We start from the raw sequence: 21,898 nt of genomic DNA, 5'->3' as shown, positions 1-21,898 counted from the left end.
CCAACAGATACATCAAAAGCAAGACCAAATTGAACACCACAGTAGTGAATAAGTTCATAATCATTAAAAACTTTATTGCCTGATCTCTCAGAAAATTGTTTGGACCAGATTACACATTAGTCACAACCATCATGCACAACTACATCATACAGTAATTACAGAAAACATTTATCTTTGAGCAATCTAAGAGAGGCGTTTGGTGACCCCTGAAAAAGAGTAATAAGCTCTATTCTGATTAACAACGTTTGCCATAATAATAATGATTAATTATTAAAGCACACTGACTTATTCCACCAATCTACAGTCTCCAAATGCAGCGAAATCTGGTTAATTTTGCATTGATTTCACAGTAAAATGCTTAAAAGTTATTCTTAAATCTTGTAAAGTCCTGGCATTATCCCGGCATTATTATTTAAATGACCTCAGAGCAAATTTAGGTGTCACATATTTTAATCCATAGCATGCATTTCTCAAATTTTATTTAAAGATTAAAAAATAGGGGGGAAATACCACTTGCATCCTCGGCAAGTTCTATAAACTTCTGCTTAAAACTACCCAAACACTCATGACTCTCATAGACTTTCATTAAAAAAAAGCAAAAGGATGGCAACAGTTGCTAAGATAGGATTAATCAGTTACACTTTTAAGGTGGAGCTTATCAAAGGGTCGATTTTGATGGCATGATTTTCTGTAAAGCTGCATTTAAGCGAGCGGTAAATATGTTAAATGATTTGATCATTTATATGATAAAAGGCCAGTTATATCCTATAGTTGTTCATCTTTCCTCTGTAGGGTGAGGGTGGTGTCCAGCTGACGGAGTTGTTGAAGGAAACCAGCGTTGGGGAGAATGTTCCGGTGCACGCAAACAATTTCAATCGCCTCAGCGACAGTAAGTCTTTCATAGATCATCAGGTACGCCAAAACTAGTGTTGCTGAACGACTCACTCCCCTGGCACAGTGAACCAAAACCTTCCCTTCTGAAAAACAAATGTAACATCAGACAGTCATACCATCAAAACACTGACAAAACGTATTAGGCCAGCAGAAACATACTTTACACAAGTATGCGTACGCAAGTACGAACGCTTGGCCAACGCATTGCCAGCGGTTGAACATGGATAACATGCGTTCTTGCATTTCTGAGGCAGCAACAAACCTCAGTACTCAAAGGGGCTGTAGAGTTTCCTTTAAAAGTCTGTGCCATTAAACTAGATGTGTTATTAATCAGGTAAGTTGTTATAAATATATTGACTTTAACTTTCTTTCTTAGCAATATTCTCTTCAAACTGTTGCTCCGCCATGACGGTGGTTGACTTGAAGGAGAAAACTTGCCGTAGAAGTGGACAGTTCACACACATCTCACTATAGTGCCCCTTGTGGCAACGTTAAGAATGCAATGCATACACAAGCTATTTAATACATTCTCAGTTGTGAAGTAAGCAGTACTGTAAGTTTTACCTTGCTGGGTCACAGCTTTATAAATAAAACTGGCTGTTGGGTAGAAAAAAGGTGTGATGTCAAAGTCTCTGTTGTCTGGTGCTTCAACTCCATGATACTGTACATCTACGTCAGAGTAGAAATCAGCTCCAGTGTCGATATGAGCAGGTCCATGTGCAGCATTAACGACATGTGATATTCCTAATTGCCGCAGCAGGGCTTTGTCTCTTGCTGTTGAACTGAGAGAATTAGTAGAGTATTCAAGAGCTGACATCCTCAATGCATTTAAAAGATGTTCAATGACAATTAAGAGATGTGATTCTGAGAATCACCGTTATCATAGCAGTGTAGACCAAGAACTGGCGTATCACAAAAAAATTAAATAATAAATTATCGTCAGTTTTACTAATTTTTTTCTTGTTCATATTATCCAAAAACTCAAGTAACCAAAGGAACTTAAATTAACTGAGTTGATTCAACTTTAAAAAAAAGTGTCTTGTCAGCTTTACTTAATCCATTTGCATTGGGACAACAGGAATTTTTTTTGTATTATTATTATTGTTAACTGAAACTGGGCTGAGGATTTAAAGTTCCTGCATGGTTTTGCATGGGACTCAACCAGGAGAGTATATGATAAAATAAATTGTAATTTTATGTGACTTTGTGCAAGATGAATATAAACCGGGAGACTTGATAATGTTTAAAGTTTTGTTATGTTGCGATTTAGAAGAATTTCTGTTATGATATAGTTTTGGGCTTACCATCATGGTGAAGAGTGGTGCTTGAGTCTAGGTTGAGGATCAATACATGTTGAGTATTGTACATACTGCTTTATCCATTAAGCAATTGCAATGCTAACCATAGCATAGTGACCAAGTTGCACTCAGTAGTGCTTCCCATCAGCATGTATTTAGCATATTTAGCTAGCATATCACTTGAAGAGTTTCATTTGAGACATTGGGTTTACTTGATTGAGTTAGGTTCCCTTTACTTGAAGTATTTAAGTTGAAATTACATGGTAAATTTAATTTAAGAAAACTCATTTCAAACATGTGGGACCACTGTCCATGACTGAATCAAGTTCAGCCAAAGAGATATTTTTGAGTGTGTTATGTGACCTCACTCAACTCATTGTGCTAATGTACAGCACCAAACCGAGACTGAGTGACGTTATTTTGGTGAATTTAATATTTTCACACAAACGTGGTCGGGTGTTTCTTTAACTTCTGCCATTTTCTTGTCCCAGGGGTTAATTTTCATCAAAATGAACAGATGTACATTTTAGTTATATATGAAGGTCTCTTTAAAACTGCATTGGAAACTTTTTACCTGGCCCTCATTTATTTTTCAAATGTCTTTTATGTCTAGATTTGACATTTTTAGCCTTTAGACCCAGACTTTCAATATTAAACTATGAAAATCCATTCTAAAAATACAAATTATTACATGTTTAAAACTATGATCGTCTAAATAAAGAGTGAAATCAACATAAACCATTTAGATATTTATTGTGTGAAAATAATTTTGATCCTTTTTTATTTTTTTTATTTGAAGATTAAACTCATTTTACTTTAATAATGACCCCCCCCCCCCCCCCCAATGATTCACACATGAAAGATGTTCAATGTAGTTCATGCAGTATAATACGTACGCATCACTGATGTAGATGTCGGGCCAGACCTCATTATAGGGGCCGGAGGCCCGTCGGTTCCTTAGCAGGAGTGTCATAAGGTCACAGATGGGCGGAGTCTCATATACAACTTCCTCTCTGCTCATTCTTTAAACGTCATACAGAATATACCATTACTTACACAAGCCTGGGCTTTGTTAGATGAGTACATTTCTGCATCTCATTACACTGTTTGTTAAAGCTGCTTGTAGAAAAGTTGAGTAATAAAACTCCTTTTATTTCTTTTCTATTCTGAATAAACTTACGTGATGTGTAGTTGATTTTCCTGCCAGATCAGCTGGTGTTGTGTGCAGTGTGAATGTCTCTGGAGGTGTAAGTGTCTCTATTTTGGATTCTGTGTGTCAGTATGGTAAATATAGATCAGAATCACTCATAGAAACAGACAGACAGCTGAGAATCCTCGAAAGAATCGAGACAGATCTTTGAGGTGATGTTTGAATCAGGTTCATTGAGATCAAAATGCAGGTTAAATAAGTCTGTTGTTATTGTGTGTTTTGGTATGCGATCATATGTTATGTTTAAAAAGTAAAATAATGTATTCATGCTAACACGACACATTACAAAGAAACAACATACTTGTAATTTTTAAAATGAGTCCTGTTTCTGTTATAGATTTTATATGTTCTTCCGAGTCATCAACATGATAAAGCCATTTACAAACAACAAATAAATGTATGTCACAGCAAATGTTTCTAGTTGCATTTCTGTATCTGATTTGAATTAATATAAATTCTCTGTTCCATGAATCCAAAGTTTGGACAGATATTTCTGTGTTCAGCAACTGCTTTAATGGCCTCCACCAGTGTCATGTCTTCATGAATCATCAAATACGCCAACATCAGTGTTGATGAGTGACTCAAACCCATAACACAGTGCACAAGCACCTTACCTGCAGAGAAACACGATATAAACACCTTACCTACTGCAATGTACCTTACTTGCAGAATAATGAAAATATAAAATGGATCCTATAAATAGATGCAAAATATAATTACTGCATATTGTGTTCAACATTTTTGCATGCTTAAAACATAATGTGTTTCCTCTTCTCACCTCCAAGGGTGCTCATGGCATTCTTAATAAATTTGGCAGCGGAGTAGAAGAAGGGGTTCATGTCAAATGAGGGCACGTAAAATGCCTCCATGCTGTGATATGTGATTTTAGTGTCTCTTTTTTTTCTGCCCTTTTCTCCCTAATTTGGAATGCCCAATTCCCAATGCTCCCTAAGTCCTTGTGGTGGCATAGTGACTCACCTCAATCCGGGTGGCGGAGGATGAATCTCAGTTGACTCTGCGTCTGAAACCATCAATCCGTGCATTTTATCACGTGACTTGTTGAGCGCGTTACCACGGAGACGTAGCGCGTGTGGAGGCTTCACGCTATTCTCCGCGGCATCCACGCACAACTCACCACACGCCCCACCGAGAGTGAGAACCACATTATAGCAACCATGAGGAGGTTACCCCATGTGACTCTACCCGCCCTAGCAACCGGGCCAATTGGTTGCTTAGGAAGCCTGTCTGGAGTCACTCAGCACTCCCTGGATTTGAACTTGCGACTCCAGGTGTGGTAGTCAGCACCTTTACTTGTTGAGCTACCCAGGCCCCAGATTTTAGTTTCTCTTTAATAACTCGCTCCCGTGTATACATAGAATTTTCCCTGTGTTGTGTTTAGCATGTGTGTGATGTTCAAAGATTGTAGCATATGTTTGTCTTGCGTACCTAAAAAACATCCAATCACAGCACACACTCAAACACAGCATGATGCTGTTTCCAGAAACATGACAATTATGTGACTGTGGTGACATTTTTGCTGAAGGATATTACATGGTTCGTTGCACATATCGCGGCAGTTCTGAGGTGAAATGTCCACTGTGTGGCGCTAAAAGCGAGTTCAATGTTCAATGTCAATGAGGTTTTTAAGATTAATGGTCTATTGAGTTTAAATCAATGAAACCGACCTCCCTACCCTAAACCTTAAACCTATACCTAAACCGATAATGTCGGAAAAAAGCAAATGTGAGATGGAAAACACAACCGCATCATTTTGTGGTGCTTCTATGACACTTTCAGCTCAGGCGTTGACTTGCGTGCTCTTCAGGACTCGTACCCCGGGTCACAGGTTACAACACAAGTGCAACGCTCTATCAGTCGAGCTATTGTGCAATTTGATCACACTCAGGGGCGCAACTACCCAATTCCGAGCGGGTATGCGAAACAAAATTTTGCGCCCCATGTATTTGGTGATATTGGAGGGGTCAAGGAGGCCGATTGTACCCCCTTTAGTGAGCTGCTGGCACCCCCCTTTACATCGCACCCCTATGCATTGCATACCTTGCCTATATGTTTTTTGCACCTCTGATCACACTCGAACAAGCTTGTAAATGTAGTTGATTATGTCAGGGGTTTTCAAACTCTTTGATACCAAGGACCCCCAAATATGATAACCATCTTGCAAAGGACCCACTCCCAAAATATATAAAGGTCGCTATATATTTTTGTGTAAAGACAGAAATATTTAAAGTGTGACATTATACAAAGACAATTTAAATAATTAGCTTTTATATTGTTATTGATGTAAAGCTAAAAGGAATTATTAAAATATTATCTGTAGGGATGCACTGATGTATCGACCAATTATTGACCAAATTAAAACCATCGGCTATAACCATCAATATAAACCGCCAATATCAACCACCGGTTTTTAAGCATGAAAACGCCAATATGAAAAACGGATTGTTTATTTATAATTAATTACGTAAATTTATTGCGTTGCATTACTTTTATAATAATTTTTCTGTTTGGAATCGAAAGAAATTCCCAAAATAAACGAAATCCGAAAAAATAAAGCATGTCGAATATAATACAATAAAATCGCTTTTACCTCTTTGGACATTTTTAAAGCATAATAAAGATGCAAAATATCAGTATCGGCCTATAGTGTTTTGTTAAAATCGGTATTGTATCAGCCAAAAATGTTCATTTCGGTGCATCCCTATAATTTGGAATAATTTTGCCAACTTTGTAGTACGTTGACAGCGTATCTTTTTTCTACTCAATAATTGAGTACTTTTGAGTAAATTGAGTAAACATTTCGATTCAACTGAATTGGCAAGAATGTGAAATGTCAAAACCAGGAAACTGTCGCGATACGCACAATGAGCCAAGTAAAAATCATTTTGCAAATATATAGGTATAGTAACGTAATTCTTTAAGACCAGGTAGCTCTGATTACGGTCTTAATGCAAATCTCACATGTGAACTGCCCAAATACAAACAGCACATCACATGCCCCACCAGAGACAGGAACATACTGAATCATTGTTACACAACAATAAAAGGTTGCATATCGCTCTGTCCCTAGAGCAGCTTTGGGACTCTCTGATCACTGTCTGGTTCATCTTCTTCCAACCTACAGGCAGAAATTAAAATCAACCAAGCCAGTAGTAAGGACTGTAAAGAGATGGACCAATGAAGCAGAGCGGGAACTACAAGCCTGCTTCGATTGCACGGATTGGAGTGTTTTTGAGGCTGCAGCCACAGACCTGGATGAGCTCACAGATACTGTGACATCATATATCAGTTTCTGTGAGGATATGTGCATTCCTAATAGGACTTATACAAACTGTGGTTTACAGCAGAGCTCAGGCAGCTTCGTCAGGCCAAAGAGGATGCTTACAGCGGTGGGGATAAAGTCTTGTACAATCAGGCCAGGAACACACCTAACAGGAAAATCAGAGTGGCTAAAAGAAGATACTCTGAGAAGCTGAAAAACAAGTTTTCAGCTAACGACCCTGCATCAGTGTGGAGTGGCATGAAACAATTCACAAATTACAGGACTCCTACCCCAACCCTGTAGGGAACCAACAACTGGCTGACGACCTGAATGTGTTCTACTGTAGATTTGAAAGGCCCAATCTCACACCCCACACCCACTCTGACCTTCACTTCACACAAACACCAACACCTCCTGCAACCCCCCTCCTACCCCCTCCTGCTACTCAACCTGTACTTAAGATCTGTGAAGATGATGTGAGCCACGTCTTTCGGAAACAAAAGACGAGGAAAACTTCAGGTCCAGATGGCGTCTCACCAGCGTGTCTTCAATCCTGTGCTAACCAGCTGGCCCCCATCTTCACACAGATCTTCAATAGATCACTGGAGCAGTGTAAAGTCCCATGCTGCTTCAAACGCTCAATCATTATTCCTGTCCTAAAGAAACCAAAAATCACAGGACTTAATGACTACAGACCTGTCGTCCTGACGTCTGTGGTCATGAAATCATTTGAGAGACTGGTGTTGGCCCACCTGAAGAACACCACTGGACCCTTTCTAGAACCCCTTCAATTTGCTTATTGAGCAAACAGGTCTGTGGATGATGCAGTCAGCATAGGATTGCATCATATCCTGCAACATCTGGACAGACCAGGGACATATACAAGGATCCTTTTTGTGGACTTCAGTTCGGCTTTCAACACCATCATCCCAGCTATAATCCAGAATAAATTACACCAACTCTCTGTTCCCATGTCTATCTGTCAGTGGATTACCAGCTTTCTGACGGACAGGCAGCAGCTTGTGAGACTGGGGAAACTCACTTCTAGCACCTGTACAATCAGCACTGGTGACCCCCAGGGATGTGTGCTCTCCCCACTACTCTTCTCCCTCTACACCAATGACTGCATCGCCAAGGACCCCTCTGTCAAGCTCCTGAAGGTGCCGATAGTTGCTTTTTGGAACTATCGTTATCTGCAAAAATCTATGCCGAATGTTGCCAATAGTCTTTTCATCATTTCGTCATTTCAAAATAAGAGTCCCTGGTGTGTTTCGGGCTTGTTTATGCTTAAAAGTCTAGCGTTATGCACCAAATCTTCATTTTCGTCTGGTTAATTTGGGGATTTTGGTTGAACAATAAACTGCATCTGGTATTTTGTTTATTTAGGACTCTTTGTCTGTGCCCATCATAGTAAGGAAAGAATAAGAAATGTTTTTGACATTCTATACATCAATTTTAAACACTATTGGCCGATTAATTGGTTATCGGCCTTTCCCACCACCTTAGTTATTGGCAAAAATCCACTATCGGTCGACCTCTAGTTTAAAACTCGATAGAACATTAACTTTAAAAACCTCATCTGTTTGTAAGAACATTTACAGTTATTGCTTTCCACCTTTAAACTGCCACGATACGTGTAATGAACCACGTAATATCATTTAGTAAAAATGTCGCCACAGTCATGTAATTTACATGAGATCAGGCTAAAAAATACTGTATACTCAGTAGAACACCTTAGCAACACATTAATTAACAGTATTAAATGACACTATACAACAGCCCACATGAGTAACAATCAAACACACTAGTGATCAAGTTACTCTTTTTACACACTGCATATCAAATTTTAGTTCCCATTTCAGTCTAACCAATGCACATACCACCAATATAAACATAATAATTACAATATAGCTCTTGTATTTGAATAAATCTAAAACACATTTTAAGCACAATGAAAACAACTGGTTCGGCAAACAGACTCATGGTGTGTGTTGAGGAACATCTCATCAGTGTGTGTGTGTGTGTGTGTGTGTGTGTGTGTGTGCAGAGGCGCAAATACAAATTTCCGAGCAGGTATGCAAAACTAAAATTCGTGCCCCATGTATCTGTCAGGCGAGTGGGGGTCAGCGGGGTGGGGGGGCAGGGAGGTCATCCATTATAAGCGTGGGGGGGGGGTTGATGTTTGAGGGGTCAAGGATGCCAATTATAAGCATTGGGGGGGTTGGAATGATGTTGGAGGGGTCGAGGAGGCCGATTATAAGCATTGGGGGGTGGGTGAAGGATGTTTGAGGGGTCGAGGAGGCTGATTGCACCACCTGAGCCGCTGGCGCCCCCCTTTACATGGTGCCCCTATGCATTGCATACCTTGCATATATGGTTTTTGCGCCTGTGTGTTTGTACGACGTGTTGTCCGAAGGCAAGATAAAAATATATCACCTCTCTCTACTCTTGATAAACCTTTTAGCTGGAGTGTCGAAGTCTACACTTCACTCTCAACACTGCAAGTTCATTTGTTTTGTTGGATGACTGCTTAGATTTTACATAAACTTTTTATTTAATCCAAACATAATGTTCACAATAATTACTGTTTGTTCCAAACAACACATACAATTTACAGGGAAATTTTCAGAGCCCTAAAAGTATTGATTTTGCATTTTACTTATATCCAAGTGAAACAGGATATTCAGCAAGAGGAGAAAAATAACCTGTAGGGATATAAAAAGTGGTATCTAATGAATATATATGTTTGGAGGGGATGGGCTGAAAAGTGAGAGAGACATTGGTGACGTCAGACGAAAAAGGAAAGTCATTTCAAAGGTGGAGCAAGTTATTTTGAGAAGACAAGATTTTTTTCTTGGCAACCAGATGAACTGATTAACTGTGCAAATTAAGACCAGACAAAAATAATTATTCGGCATGAAACACTCATTTAAAACAACTCGCAACATCGGTTTCTACTATTTATTTTACATTTTTAAACTCATCATAAATCATTTAATGTACAGCATATGCCATATAGAGTATAAAAAGTATTTGGACACTTAAAGGAATATTCCGGGTTCAATACAAGTGAAGCTCAATTGACAGCATTTGTGTCATAATGTTGATTACCACAAAAATGTATTTAGACTCCATCCCTCGTTTTCTTTAAAAAAATAAAAAAAAAAGCAAAAATCAATGTGACAGTGGTCACAATGGCGGATTTAGGCATGGGCGACAGGGTGGCATCTTGTGGGGTGGGGCGCACGAGGCACGGGGTGGCATCTCCTCGCCCATCAAAGTTCGGGGTGCTCTCATTTACAATCACCCCCCCCCCAGGGCGCCATACAAGCTAGAACCACTACTGACAATGGAAGTCAATCGGGACAAAATGTGAAAATACTCACTGTTTCAAAAGTATAGGCACAAGACATAAATAATTTGCGTTTTAACATGATTTTACTGTGATAAATTTTACCAATCCAATTTTACAACTTTACTGCCATGACCTCATAACACCTTTATCTCTAAAACCCTATAACAACCATAAAAATAATGATTTAAACAACTTTTAAGATCAAATAATACACATGTTTAATAGAAGAATTAATGTAAGTGCTTTTATAAAATTATAAGCATCACATTTCTGCCTTTAAACCCTCCAAAAATGTACCCCATTGACTTCCATTGTAAGTGCCTCACTGAAAACTCGATTTTTGCTTTTTGTTTTTTTTTTTTACAGAAAAATGAGGCATGAGTTGAAATTATTTTTTGGTGATATTAAGCATTATGCCACAAATGATGTTGATTTGAGCTTTACTCGTGTTGAACCCGGAATATTCCTTTAAGCCAGACTGTACTTAAAACCGTCTAAATGTCATTGCATTAGATAACAAAATATGAAAAAAAAGGGTCATTTATTTGAAAAAAGTAAAGGTAGCACAAGCACACTTTTTAAGCAAAAATTCCACAAAAATGATGAAATGATAAAACAGTAGATATAGTGTTAAAAATGAAGACAAAGAAGAATTTGGACACTTTCTGGAACAGACTTCATACATCCATTAACAATCGCCTTGGCTCATAAGAGTGAAGTTTGTTCTGAGAAAAGCCTGAGCAGCATTTGAGACACTTGCTTTGATATTTTCCTATTTAATGTAATGACATTCACACATTTTATTCAGTGTTAAAAAATCTTAAGTGTCAAAATACTCTAATGTACTGTATGTCTGCATGAGTTTGTAGTGTTTTGGTCCAGTGTTAGCTGTACTGTACATTACATGAGAGGTAGAGTGTTGTTTATGTGTATAAGTGTGAGTGCATTTATGCAATATTCTTTATTATAGATGTATTTTTCGGTCTTAAATCTTTCTCTAAATATGTTTCTGGATCATCTAAGCTCTGTAAAAGTGCTTGAATATGTGTGTTTGTGTATGATGTGCTTTTTTATATCTTTTACAGTGGTCAGAATTCACAGTATTTATAATGCACCATGTTTAAAAGACCAACATTGTGTCTGGATGATGCTATGATGCTAACCAGGCGGCTTAACTAGCTTAACCAGCAGTACTTGTTGTTCAGCTAGGTTGACCAGCTAATCAATTTAAATCAGCCTGAACCAGCATGGAAATTTCTGCAGGCATAATTACACTGCAAAAATGATTAATGAAATCAGTATTTTTGTGTTGTTTTCCAGTAAAAATGTCTAAACATCCTTTAGATATTTCAAACAAGATATATTTACTTCAGATGCTAACTTACATACAGTTTTAAAACTTTATAACTCTTTTCCTTTTTCATAAAAAACAAACAAACAAACAAAAAAGGCTTAATAAATAAACTTAATTCAAGATATATTATCAGAAAGTAAATCTTATTATTTTACACAATTTTTGCTTCTCAAGTAAATCTTGTTTTAAGGATGTTAAGATATTTATACTGGAAAACAAGACAAAAATACTGATTACATTTGTTGTTTTTTTTTGTTTTGTTTTTTGCTGTGTGGTCTTTCCAGCTGGAAAATCATCAGTATTTCTGCTGTGACTGATTGCCGTCTTTCATGTGTTGTCCACGGATTCAGGAAGCATCCTGTCTCTTCCCAATATCTTGAGTCGACTCTTAGTATTCCAGCATCCTTATCACCGTTCATCATTTAAAGCAGCCGTTTAATATTCATCATTTGATCCACCTGCGTTTGTTCTTAGCTGTTTACAGCAGGACACATGTTCTGTGTTTCTTCTTCCTCTGTAGGTCCAGATCTAACAGCAGAGCCAGGAAGTTCCTGTTGGGGTAGATGGCTCGTTTCTGGATGACACGCCGGATGGCCATGTGTAGAGGTATGTCGTGATACAGCATCAGATACGCCAAAACCAGTGACGAGGAACGACTCATTCCCATGATACAATGCACCAGAACTTTTCCTTAGTAGGAAAGGAAGATGAGCATCAGCAAACAATCTTATTACAAACACTAGCTGTGTTTGGAATGGAATACTAGCTTACTACTTAGTGAATACTGTGCAGTGCACTGTGTACTAAAATAGTAGAAGGTATTTCTTCAACTTCGGGCACTTTCATGTCCCAGGGGTTGTAGTTTATTAAAAGGAACAGATTTCAATTTTTTTTTCTTTTTGGTATGTGTAGGTCTCATTAAAATTGAATTAGAAACTTTTCACCAGGCCTTCATCATTTATTTTTTGGTCCTTTTCAAATGTCTTTCATGTCTTGATTAGACTATTTTAGTCTTCAGACCCAAACTTTCAATATTAAACTATTAAAATCAATTTTCAGAGTATTATGACTGTCTAAACAAAGAGTGAAATAAACATAAAACATTTCAATATATATTGTAAGAAAGTTATTGTTATTAATTTTGTCCCACAGTTGTGGCGTCATTTCCAGCACATCAAAAGAATGAACGTTACATTTATATAGCGCTTTTCTGACACTACAATCAAAGTGCTTCACACAGTGAACAGGGACTCTCCTCAAACACCACCAGTGTGCAGCATCCACCTGGATGATGCAACAGCAGACATAGTGCACCAGTACACTCACCACACACCAGCTATTGGCGGAGAGGAGAGAGTAGAGTTATAGAGCCAATTAATGGATGGGGATTATTAGGAGGCCATGATTGAGAAGGGCCAATTTGGCCAGGACACCAGGGTTACACCCCTATTCTTTACAAGAAGTGTCCTGAGATTTTTAATGACCACTGAGAGTCAGAACCTCGGTTTAACATCACTATACTGGGGCATTAGGACCCACACAGACCGCATGGTGAGCACCCCCTGCTGGTCTCCCTAATACCTCTTCCAGCAGCAACCTTAGTTTTCCCAGGAGGTCTCCCATCCAGGTACTGACCAGGCTCAACCCTGCTTAGCTTTTATGGGCAACCAGTCTTGAGCTACAGGTTGATATGGCAAACAACTTAACCCCTAATAAAGTATTGTCAAAAGTTAGTGTACTTGATAACCAAGTGGACAAAAGTGTCAGTGAAGAGCATGCTTGAGATGAAATATGAGACAAAACAAAGAAAAATCAAGAGAAATAATAGCAGAATATTTTTGTTGGTTGTCATTGCAAATTAAGCTGTAATTTTGACAAAAGATATTAAATAATTGATTAATAATAATTAAGATAATAATTAATAAATAATAATGAATATTAATAATGAATAATGAATAATTGATACATATTATTAATTATCATATTTATTATTAATTTAATAATATTCTTTAATATTAAAGAGATATATACTGTATATGTAAATATTATTTAATTAATTAATTATTAAATAGTAATGTAATTTATTATTATTACATTTATTTAGGATACATAAAGTCTTAGCTATAAAATTAGCCTTACCGAGACAAAGAAGTAGGCCATTTTATTTCAAAAACATTGAAAATGCCTTTTCCATCAGTCCAGTTTTCATCTTGGACTTTATCCACCAGGTATTGGTTGAATTATGACAAGTGGGCTTTTTGATTTCATATTGACTTTAAGCAGCTTTTTCAGTCTGTATTGCACAAGCTGTTTACTGATATGAACGACGTGCATTGCATCTGTGTGAATGTCATGTGTTTGTGTCTTACCATCAGGAGTGTTCAGGGCTTTATGAATGAAATCGGCTGCTGGTTTAAAGTAAACATCCAAATCAAAGTGTGTGGAGTCTTCGGCGGGTATACCGCAGTAAACAAAGCTGGTACCGTAGTAGTTTTGGTCCCCAATGCTTCCTCTCTTGGAGTGAGCGGCATTCAGAATATGAGTGATACCGAGTTTCTGCAGCACGCTTCTGTTCTGTGCTATTCCTCTGGTGAGAACAATAACAGTTACACCATCACAAACTGATTATAAATGAGAAAAGCTGTAAAGAGATTTTAATTTTTATTGGCATTAAGCAATCCCATTTAAAAGTCTATATAAAATACAGGCTGTGTTGTCATAATATGTATTGATTTAGGAGTAAAACAGAACAGCAGATTGGTTGTCAGACAGATTATACTCACACATTGCTGATGTACAGGTTTGGCCAAACTTCATCGATTTGGTGCAGATTTAACTTGCATGAGTCCAAAACTCTCTCAAGATCCTTCACTGACAGATACTCTTTCCTGCAGTTTTTACTAGCCATCGTTTCTCTCCTTGTGTTTATAGTGATACGCCAGTCCTGACTGGTTGTTCTATGACTGATCTGTCACAACAGCTGTTTCTCTGGACAGTTACCCTATTTAGTGCCCTAGCGTGCAGATATTCTTACACACAGAGACATGATGTACACTGCATACACTGTATGCACTGTATACTGTATGCACACTCACACATTCCAGTCCAGGGCGAGTTTACGATTTCTGAGGCCCCAAGCAACCAACCAACCCGGGGCCCCATTTAGAAAATATTTGCTTAAAAATGACATAAAATGTATTTTAAATCATAATTTTAAATTCATCCTATCAACTGCTGTAGCCAAGTATATTAAAAACATTTTATGAAATAAAAATCTAGTTAAAGATAATTAATGCATGTTTTCCAGTTTTTCCACAAAACAGTGATTAAAAAAAAAGCAATATATAGACACAGCGCAACGAATGAAGCAGAATGCGTTTTTGAAACCTGAAGCTCTTATTAACTTGACATAGTGTCTAAAAATGTGCCGGTCCTGCTTGAGACACTGAAGAAACAGCGAGACGTGGTGCAGCAATCAAGGAAGTTTGTCCAGCACGTGTTTACACAGGAAAACAATGGAAAAATAGAGCAGACGCACGCAAGAACACATTCGATGTGAACAGCCCCTAACTCATCCGTTCGCGCGTATCTGTGAGTCAGAGTGCGTGGCCGAAACAAGTTCGGACGGCCTATATATTTTTTCATAAATTACAAGGCCAAACCCAACTTGAAAAACTGACCAGTCCCGACCCGGCGGCTTTTAACGTGAACAACATGTCACTCCTCAAGCAGTTTTTGTGGAACTTTCCTACCGTGGCAGCCCCCCACCCCCCCACCCCCGACGTCCGGGGCCCCACGCAATTGTGTGGTTTGCGTGGTGATTAAAACCGCCACTGACTCCAGTAATGACCTGCTAATGTGAGATTAACCTGATTATCTGATGTGAGCTGCTGAGTGTTAAAGTCAGTGGGAATATCTCTCTTAAACATTGTGTTCCTAAAAGTGGGCTGCACTAAAGAACACAATCACTTTTCCAAAAATAGTAAAATAATAATGTGTATGTGTGTATGTGTATAATTGAACATTTAAACACAGCATAATGTACCACCTTAAAATGACCCCAAAAATGGAGATTTGTGCTTTTTTTATTATTATTATTTTTTGCAAAAATAATTATAATAATACAATAAATAAACAAAATATTTTACAATTATTTGTTCTTGTACTGTCTTGTTAACATAATTTTTAAGTGCAAATTATAATGCCACTTATTCTTTTTACGGACGGACAGATAGATAGATAGATGACAGACAGACAGAAAATAGATAGATAGATAGATAGATAGATAGATAGATAGATAGATAGATAGATAGACAGAAAAGACAGACAGATAGATAGATAGATAGATAGATAGATAGATAGATAGATAGATAGAAAAGACAGACAGACAGACAGATAGATCAGACAGATAGATAGATAGATAGATAGATAGATAGATAGATAGATAGATAGATAGATAGATAGAAAAGACAGACAGACAGACAGACAGACAGATAGATAGATAGATAGATAGATAGATAGATAGATAGATAGATAGATAGAAAAGACATACAGACAGACAGATAGACAGAAGATAGATAGATAGATAGATAGATAGATAGATAGATAGATAGATAGATAGATAGATAGATAGAAAAGACATACAGACAGACAGAAGATAGATAGATAGATAGATAGATAGATAGATAGATAGATAGATAGATAGATAGATAGATGGATAGATAGATAGATAGATAGAAAAGACATACAGACAGACAGAAGATAGATAGATATATAGATAGATAGATAGATAGATAGATAGATAGATAGACAGAAAAGACAGACAGATAGATAGATAGATAGATAGATAGATAGATAGATAGATAGATAGATAGATAGATAGAAAAGACAGACAGACAGACAGACAGATAGATAGATAGATAGATAGATAGATAGATAGATAGATAGATAGATAGATAGAAAAGACAGACAGACAGACAGACAGACAGATAGATAGATAGATAGATAGATAGATAGATAGATAGATAGATAGATAGATAGATAGATAGATAGATAGAAAAGACATACAGACAGACAGATAGACAGACAGATAGATAGATAGATAGATAGATAGATAGATAGATAGATAGATAGATAGATAGATAGATAGAAAAGACATACAGACAGACAGAAGATAGATAGATAGATAGATAGATAGATAGATAGATAGATAGATAGATAGATAGATAGATGGATAGAAAAGACAGACAGACAGATAGATAGATAGATAGATAGATAGATAGATAGATAGATAGATAGAAAAGACAGACAGACAGACAGACAGATAGACAGACAGATAGATAGATAGATAGATAGATAGATAGATAGATAGATAGATAGATAGATAGATAGATAGATAGATAGAAAAGACAGACAGACAGACAGACAGATAGATAGATAGATAGATAGATAGATAGATAGATAGAAAAGACAGACAGACAGACAGACAGATAGATAGATAGATAGATAGATAGATAGATAGATAGATAGATAGATAGATAGATAGAAAAGACAGACAGACAGATAGATAGATAGATAGATAGATAGATAGATAGATAGATAGATAGATAGATAGATAGATAGATAGAAAAGACAGACAGACAGACAGACAGACAGATAGATAGATAGATAGATAGATAGATAGATAGATAGATAGATAGATAGATAGATAGAAAAGACAGACAGACAGACAGATAGATAGATAGATAGATAGATAGATAGATAGATAGATAGATAGATAGATAGATAGATAGATAGAAAAGACAGACAGACAGATAGATAGATAGATAGATAGATAGATAGATAGATAGATAGATAGATAGAAAAGACAGACAGACAGACAGACAGATAGACAGACAGACAGATAGATAGATAGATAGATAGATAGATAGATAGATAGATAGATAGATAGATAGATAGACAGACAGATAGATAGATAGATAGATAGATAGATAGATAGATAGATAGATAGATAGATAGATAGATAGAAAAGACAGACAGACAGATAGATAGATAGATAGATAGATAGAAAAGACAGACAGACAGATAGATAGATAGATAGATAGATAGAAAAGACAGACAGATAGATAGATAGATAGATAGATAGATAGATAGATAGATAGATAGATAGATAGATAGATAGATAGATAGACAGAAAAGACAGACAGACAGACAGAAGATAGATAGATAGATAGATAGATAGATAGATAGATAGATAGATAGATAGATAGACAGAAAAAACAGACAGACAGACAGACAGATAGATAGATAGATAGATAGATAGATAGATAGATAGATAGATAGATAGATAGATAGATAGATAGATAGATAGAAAAGACAGACAGACAGACAGACAGATAGATTGATAGATACATAGATAGGAAAGACAGACAGACAGACAGATAGATAGACAGACAGACAGACAGAAAGATAGATTGATAGATAGATAGGAAAGACAGACAGACAGATATTATATTATATTTTTATATATATTATATGGATATACCTGTGTTCTGTTATATATAATTTGTCACCATCTATGGTAAAATAACTAACTGGTTTTTACAGTAGCATTTTCGCATTCTTTTTCAGTTAAATTACTAATTTTATATTTAAGTTAATGTTAAAATGACACTTTTTACATTCAGAGTCAAAATGTAGACTATGAAGTGTTTAGAATGTGAGAGCTTTATTTTAGTACAGTAATACAGCCGCTGGCATTTCCCTTGTGTGAGAAATGTACCCGGGAATCAGAGCGAACAGCCTTTCAAAAAAAACAGCAACAAATTCCTGGTGCATTTAAAGAGTTCAGGTTGATGACGCTGGAATGTTTGTGTTAATTAAAGTGTGTTCACCCAGACCAGTGTCACTTGACACAGTGTAGAGTCATATTGAGAGCCCGTAGCTGTTTGAGAAACCCTCATTTTGGGAAGATCCAGCAGTGCTGTTTGACAGTTTTAATAGCGTCCGGTAGAGAAAATCGCTGGTGTATCATGAGATAAGCCAGAACCAGAGAGGCAGAACAACTCACTCCAACCGCACAATGAACCAACATCTGTGCAGCAGCAAACAAGAGGGAATTCTGTTTACAGTTTGTATATCTGCTCTCAAACTGTAAAAACATAGTTGATAGAAACATGCTTAATGGTAGACCGTTGGTTGCCCACAGACTTCCAAGTGCATTCTAGAAGAATGGTAAACAAAACATTTAAGGGATAGTTCACCCATAATTACAATTCTGTCATCATTTTTACCTCCTGGAGAACTGAGCACCTCCTGAATATAATAGGCACAAGAGTGAAAATAAACAGACAAGTTGAACGATGGCAGATCATCTGCAGTGACTCCGTAGTACTCGACTGTTGACCCATAAATCTCATGACTGCCCTGACAGTGCATCTTTCCATGAGCGGCGTTCAGGACGTGAGAGATGCCCAGCTTCCACAGAATGAACCTATCATTGGTAGACCTGAAGATCATATACACACAGCTGTTAAAATGTCACTTTACAGCTAAGAGTGATTACTGGGTATATTTATGATGCCCTAGAAAAATAGTAGGCCTAGAGAAATTGTAGAGCGATCTGTTGAGCACTTAATTTTGTGTACAATTAAAAAGGAGAAATTGTTAATGGTTCTCTGAATTTTTTTTAAGCGTTCTGGTCATAACGTGTACATTCAAAAATTTAAACCTGCATATGATGGCCACAAATGCTGTCTAGGTAGGTAGGCAGCTTACTAGGCTTTGAAACACCACCTATGACTCACATGTCACCCAGGAACAGGTTGAGCTAAACGTCATCCACATGATTTCCACTTCTCTTCCGTTTTACTAGCTTCATCCATTAGACATACTATCATCATGATGCTTTTTTTTCTCTCTCTTTGTCTCTGCCGATATGTTCATGTCATACCATGTCTTTTGCTGTCCAGCATGAAGGCGCAGGTTTATTAAAGTGACAGGAGCAGGTGCAGCTGGTAATCTAAAATTAAACCAGCTTCTCATAGTCAGAGCTGTGGAATATGACATACCGATTAATATGATTCATCCTGATCCTATATGTGTAAAACAGGAAAAACTCCCAACGATTTATATTGAAATCACCTGGAACACCCTAGCTACTGCATAGCAACACGCTAGCAACTGCATAGCAACGCCTGGCCACCGCCCACAACACCATATCATTGTGGTGGCAAATTTTTAACAGGCAAGTACTACTCACATTCATTTACTTCAGAAACTGTAAATATCAAGTATGATTTAAGTTAAAGGGATAGTTCTCTCACCCAAAAATGAAAATTCTCTCATCATTTACTCACCCTCATGCCATCCCAGATGTGTATCACTTTCAGCAGCAGAACACAAACGAAGATGTCTTGAAAAATATTTCAGCTCTGTAGGTCCATTAAATGCAAGTGAATGGTGATCAGAACTTTGAAGCTCCAAAAAGCACATAAAGGAAACATAGAAGTAATCCCTACGACTCCAGTGGTTTAATCCATGTCTTCAGAAGCGATATGATAAGTGTGGTTGAGAAACAGATCAATATTTAAGTCCTTTTTTACTGTAAAATATAAAGGGGTTTTAAACTAAAATAATTGAATTTCTTGAGGAAAGTTTAAAATAATAATAATAAACAACATACACTGAAAAAGTGGGGACCTGTATTTGTTACCTACTTGATCTAACCCATAAAAATTACTTTAGCTAACACCAGCTAATTTAGATGTTACTACGTGAAGCATTTTTTGGGTTACTTGTCAAAACATTTTTTTACAGTAAACTTAAAGTCAACATGAAATCCAAATTGCTGCTATTTAATTTTTTTATACACGTTCCTGGTCTTATTATGGATGATAATAAATCCAAATAAAATAAATGTTTGTAAAAAATAAACTTTTATCAAAATGTAAGACACTGAAATAAGTGGTAAAATGCAATTGTTACCTCAAGGATAAACAGTACTGTGTTGCAAAATGTTGCATAGTGAGGATGTCTTCAAAAATAATGTCATAAATAGTTTTCATTTATCACTTAATGTCATACAAAGTCCAGTAAACATAAAAAAGCTAAATCAATATTCAGTGTGACCACCTTTGCCTTTAAAACAGCACCAGTTCTCCTAGATACACCTGGACACAGTTTTTCTTGGTTGTTGGCAGATAGGATGTTCAAGCTTCTTGGAGAATTCACCACAGTTCTTCTATCTATTTAGTCTGTCTCAGTTGCTTCTGTCTCATTATGTAATCTCAGACTGACTCGATGTTCACTGGGGGGCTCTGCGGGGGCCATGACATCTGTTGCAGGGCTCCCTGTTCTTCTATTCTAATCTTTTCTATTTGCAAAAGGAATGTTTGGGAGTCTAACATTTATATTTCCTATTGACACACTAAAGCTGAAGATATAAATAACCATCTTAAGACAAATGTTTTTGTAAAACATCTTATGTGCCTAAAACTTTTGCACAGTACTGTATTTCTACTTAATAACCCATAAATATTACTTTTATTGGAGCACATTTGTCGGGTAAATGTAGTCAGATAAAAAAACATTTTTGATTTGAATAAAATTAGTTAATTTAGATGTTAACATATGAAGCACATTTTCTAGGTTATATAATTATCTTTTTATTTTTTTATTTTTTTTTACAGTGAACATGAAATCAAAATTTTCCCTATTTAATTTCTTTATACACGTTCCTGGTCTTATTGTGCACAATAATAATTCCAAATAAAATAAATGTTTTTAATAATAAACTGTCACTGAAAAAAAGTGCTAACATGCAGTTGTTACCTCAAAGATATATATCTAACCCATAAATATTACTTTAGTTTTGTGAAGTCTGTAATAAAATAAATAAATAAATTTAAAAAATCTGATTTGAATAAAATCTACCACAATCTTAATTTACCACATGAAGTTTTAGGTTACCTCAGTTTTCTTTTTTTTTTTTTTTTTTTTACAGTAATAGACTGAATTGTGGCAAAATGCGAAATAAGGTTGATTTAACACCAAGTTGTTGTTTTTATTTATTTTTTTATTTTTTATTTTTTATTTTTTATTTTTATGTATGTTTGTCAAGTTCCAAATAAGGAGAAATTTATTTAAGAGGAAGTAGTTTTCATTTATAAAGTATTTAATTCTCTGACTGGATTATCCAAAAATAGGCATTACAATATGGCTATTTAATATAGACCAATTACTATATTGTGATATATTTTGTTAGCGTGATATCAAATTTAAATGATTCATATCCTGATATCAGATTATGGTCATATCGCCCACCCCTACTCTTAGTCACCATCCACTTTCATTGAATGCAAAAAGATGCAGTATCCCTTTAACCACAGCACTATAAATAAAGTGAATGGTGGTGTAATTCCACAGTTCACTAGCAGATGTCAGTGTGTGTGTGGAGCAGCGGAAGTGACACCAGCTGCTGTGTTTGCTCACACACACACACACACAC

The 21,898-nt window shown here is 36.5% G+C and overlaps 3 protein-coding genes across 3 annotated transcripts; all 3 read right to left on the bottom strand.

The window, feature by feature from the left end:
• Window positions 1–765: 765 nt before the first annotated feature.
• LOC127426788 (dual specificity phosphatase 29-like) lies at window positions 766–3,213 on the bottom strand. Its single transcript, XM_051673824.1, has 3 exons — window positions 3,089–3,213; window positions 1,459–1,676; window positions 766–977 (listed from the first exon to the last, which is right to left on the bottom strand). The coding sequence occupies exons 1-3, from the start codon at window positions 3,211–3,213 to the stop codon at window positions 766–768; spliced, it is 555 nt and encodes a 184-aa protein (XP_051529784.1).
• A 606-nt stretch (window positions 3,214–3,819) lies between these two features.
• Window positions 3,820–6,022, bottom strand: LOC127426787 (dual specificity phosphatase 29-like). Its single transcript, XM_051673823.1, has 3 exons — window positions 6,011–6,022; window positions 4,181–4,310; window positions 3,820–4,016 (listed from the first exon to the last, which is right to left on the bottom strand). The coding sequence occupies exons 1-3, from the start codon at window positions 6,020–6,022 to the stop codon at window positions 3,820–3,822; spliced, it is 339 nt and encodes a 112-aa protein (XP_051529783.1).
• Window positions 6,023–9,981: 3,959 nt separating this feature from the next.
• LOC127426694 (dual specificity protein phosphatase 13-like) lies at window positions 9,982–14,299 on the bottom strand. Its single transcript, XM_051673655.1, has 3 exons — window positions 14,175–14,299; window positions 13,761–13,978; window positions 9,982–12,081 (listed from the first exon to the last, which is right to left on the bottom strand). Exons 1-3 carry the CDS (start codon window positions 14,297–14,299, stop codon window positions 11,870–11,872), a joined length of 555 nt encoding a protein of 184 aa, XP_051529615.1. The 3' UTR covers window positions 9,982–11,869.
• Window positions 14,300–21,898: the final 7,599 nt, after the last annotated feature.

This window comes from Myxocyprinus asiaticus, chromosome 36 (assembly GCF_019703515.2).
Source record: "Myxocyprinus asiaticus isolate MX2 ecotype Aquarium Trade chromosome 36, UBuf_Myxa_2, whole genome shotgun sequence".
Classification (NCBI taxonomy): Eukaryota; Metazoa; Chordata; class Actinopteri; order Cypriniformes; family Catostomidae; genus Myxocyprinus; species Myxocyprinus asiaticus.
Note: the sequence above shows the minus strand (reverse complement) of the source record. Positions and strands in the feature narration are given on the sequence as shown.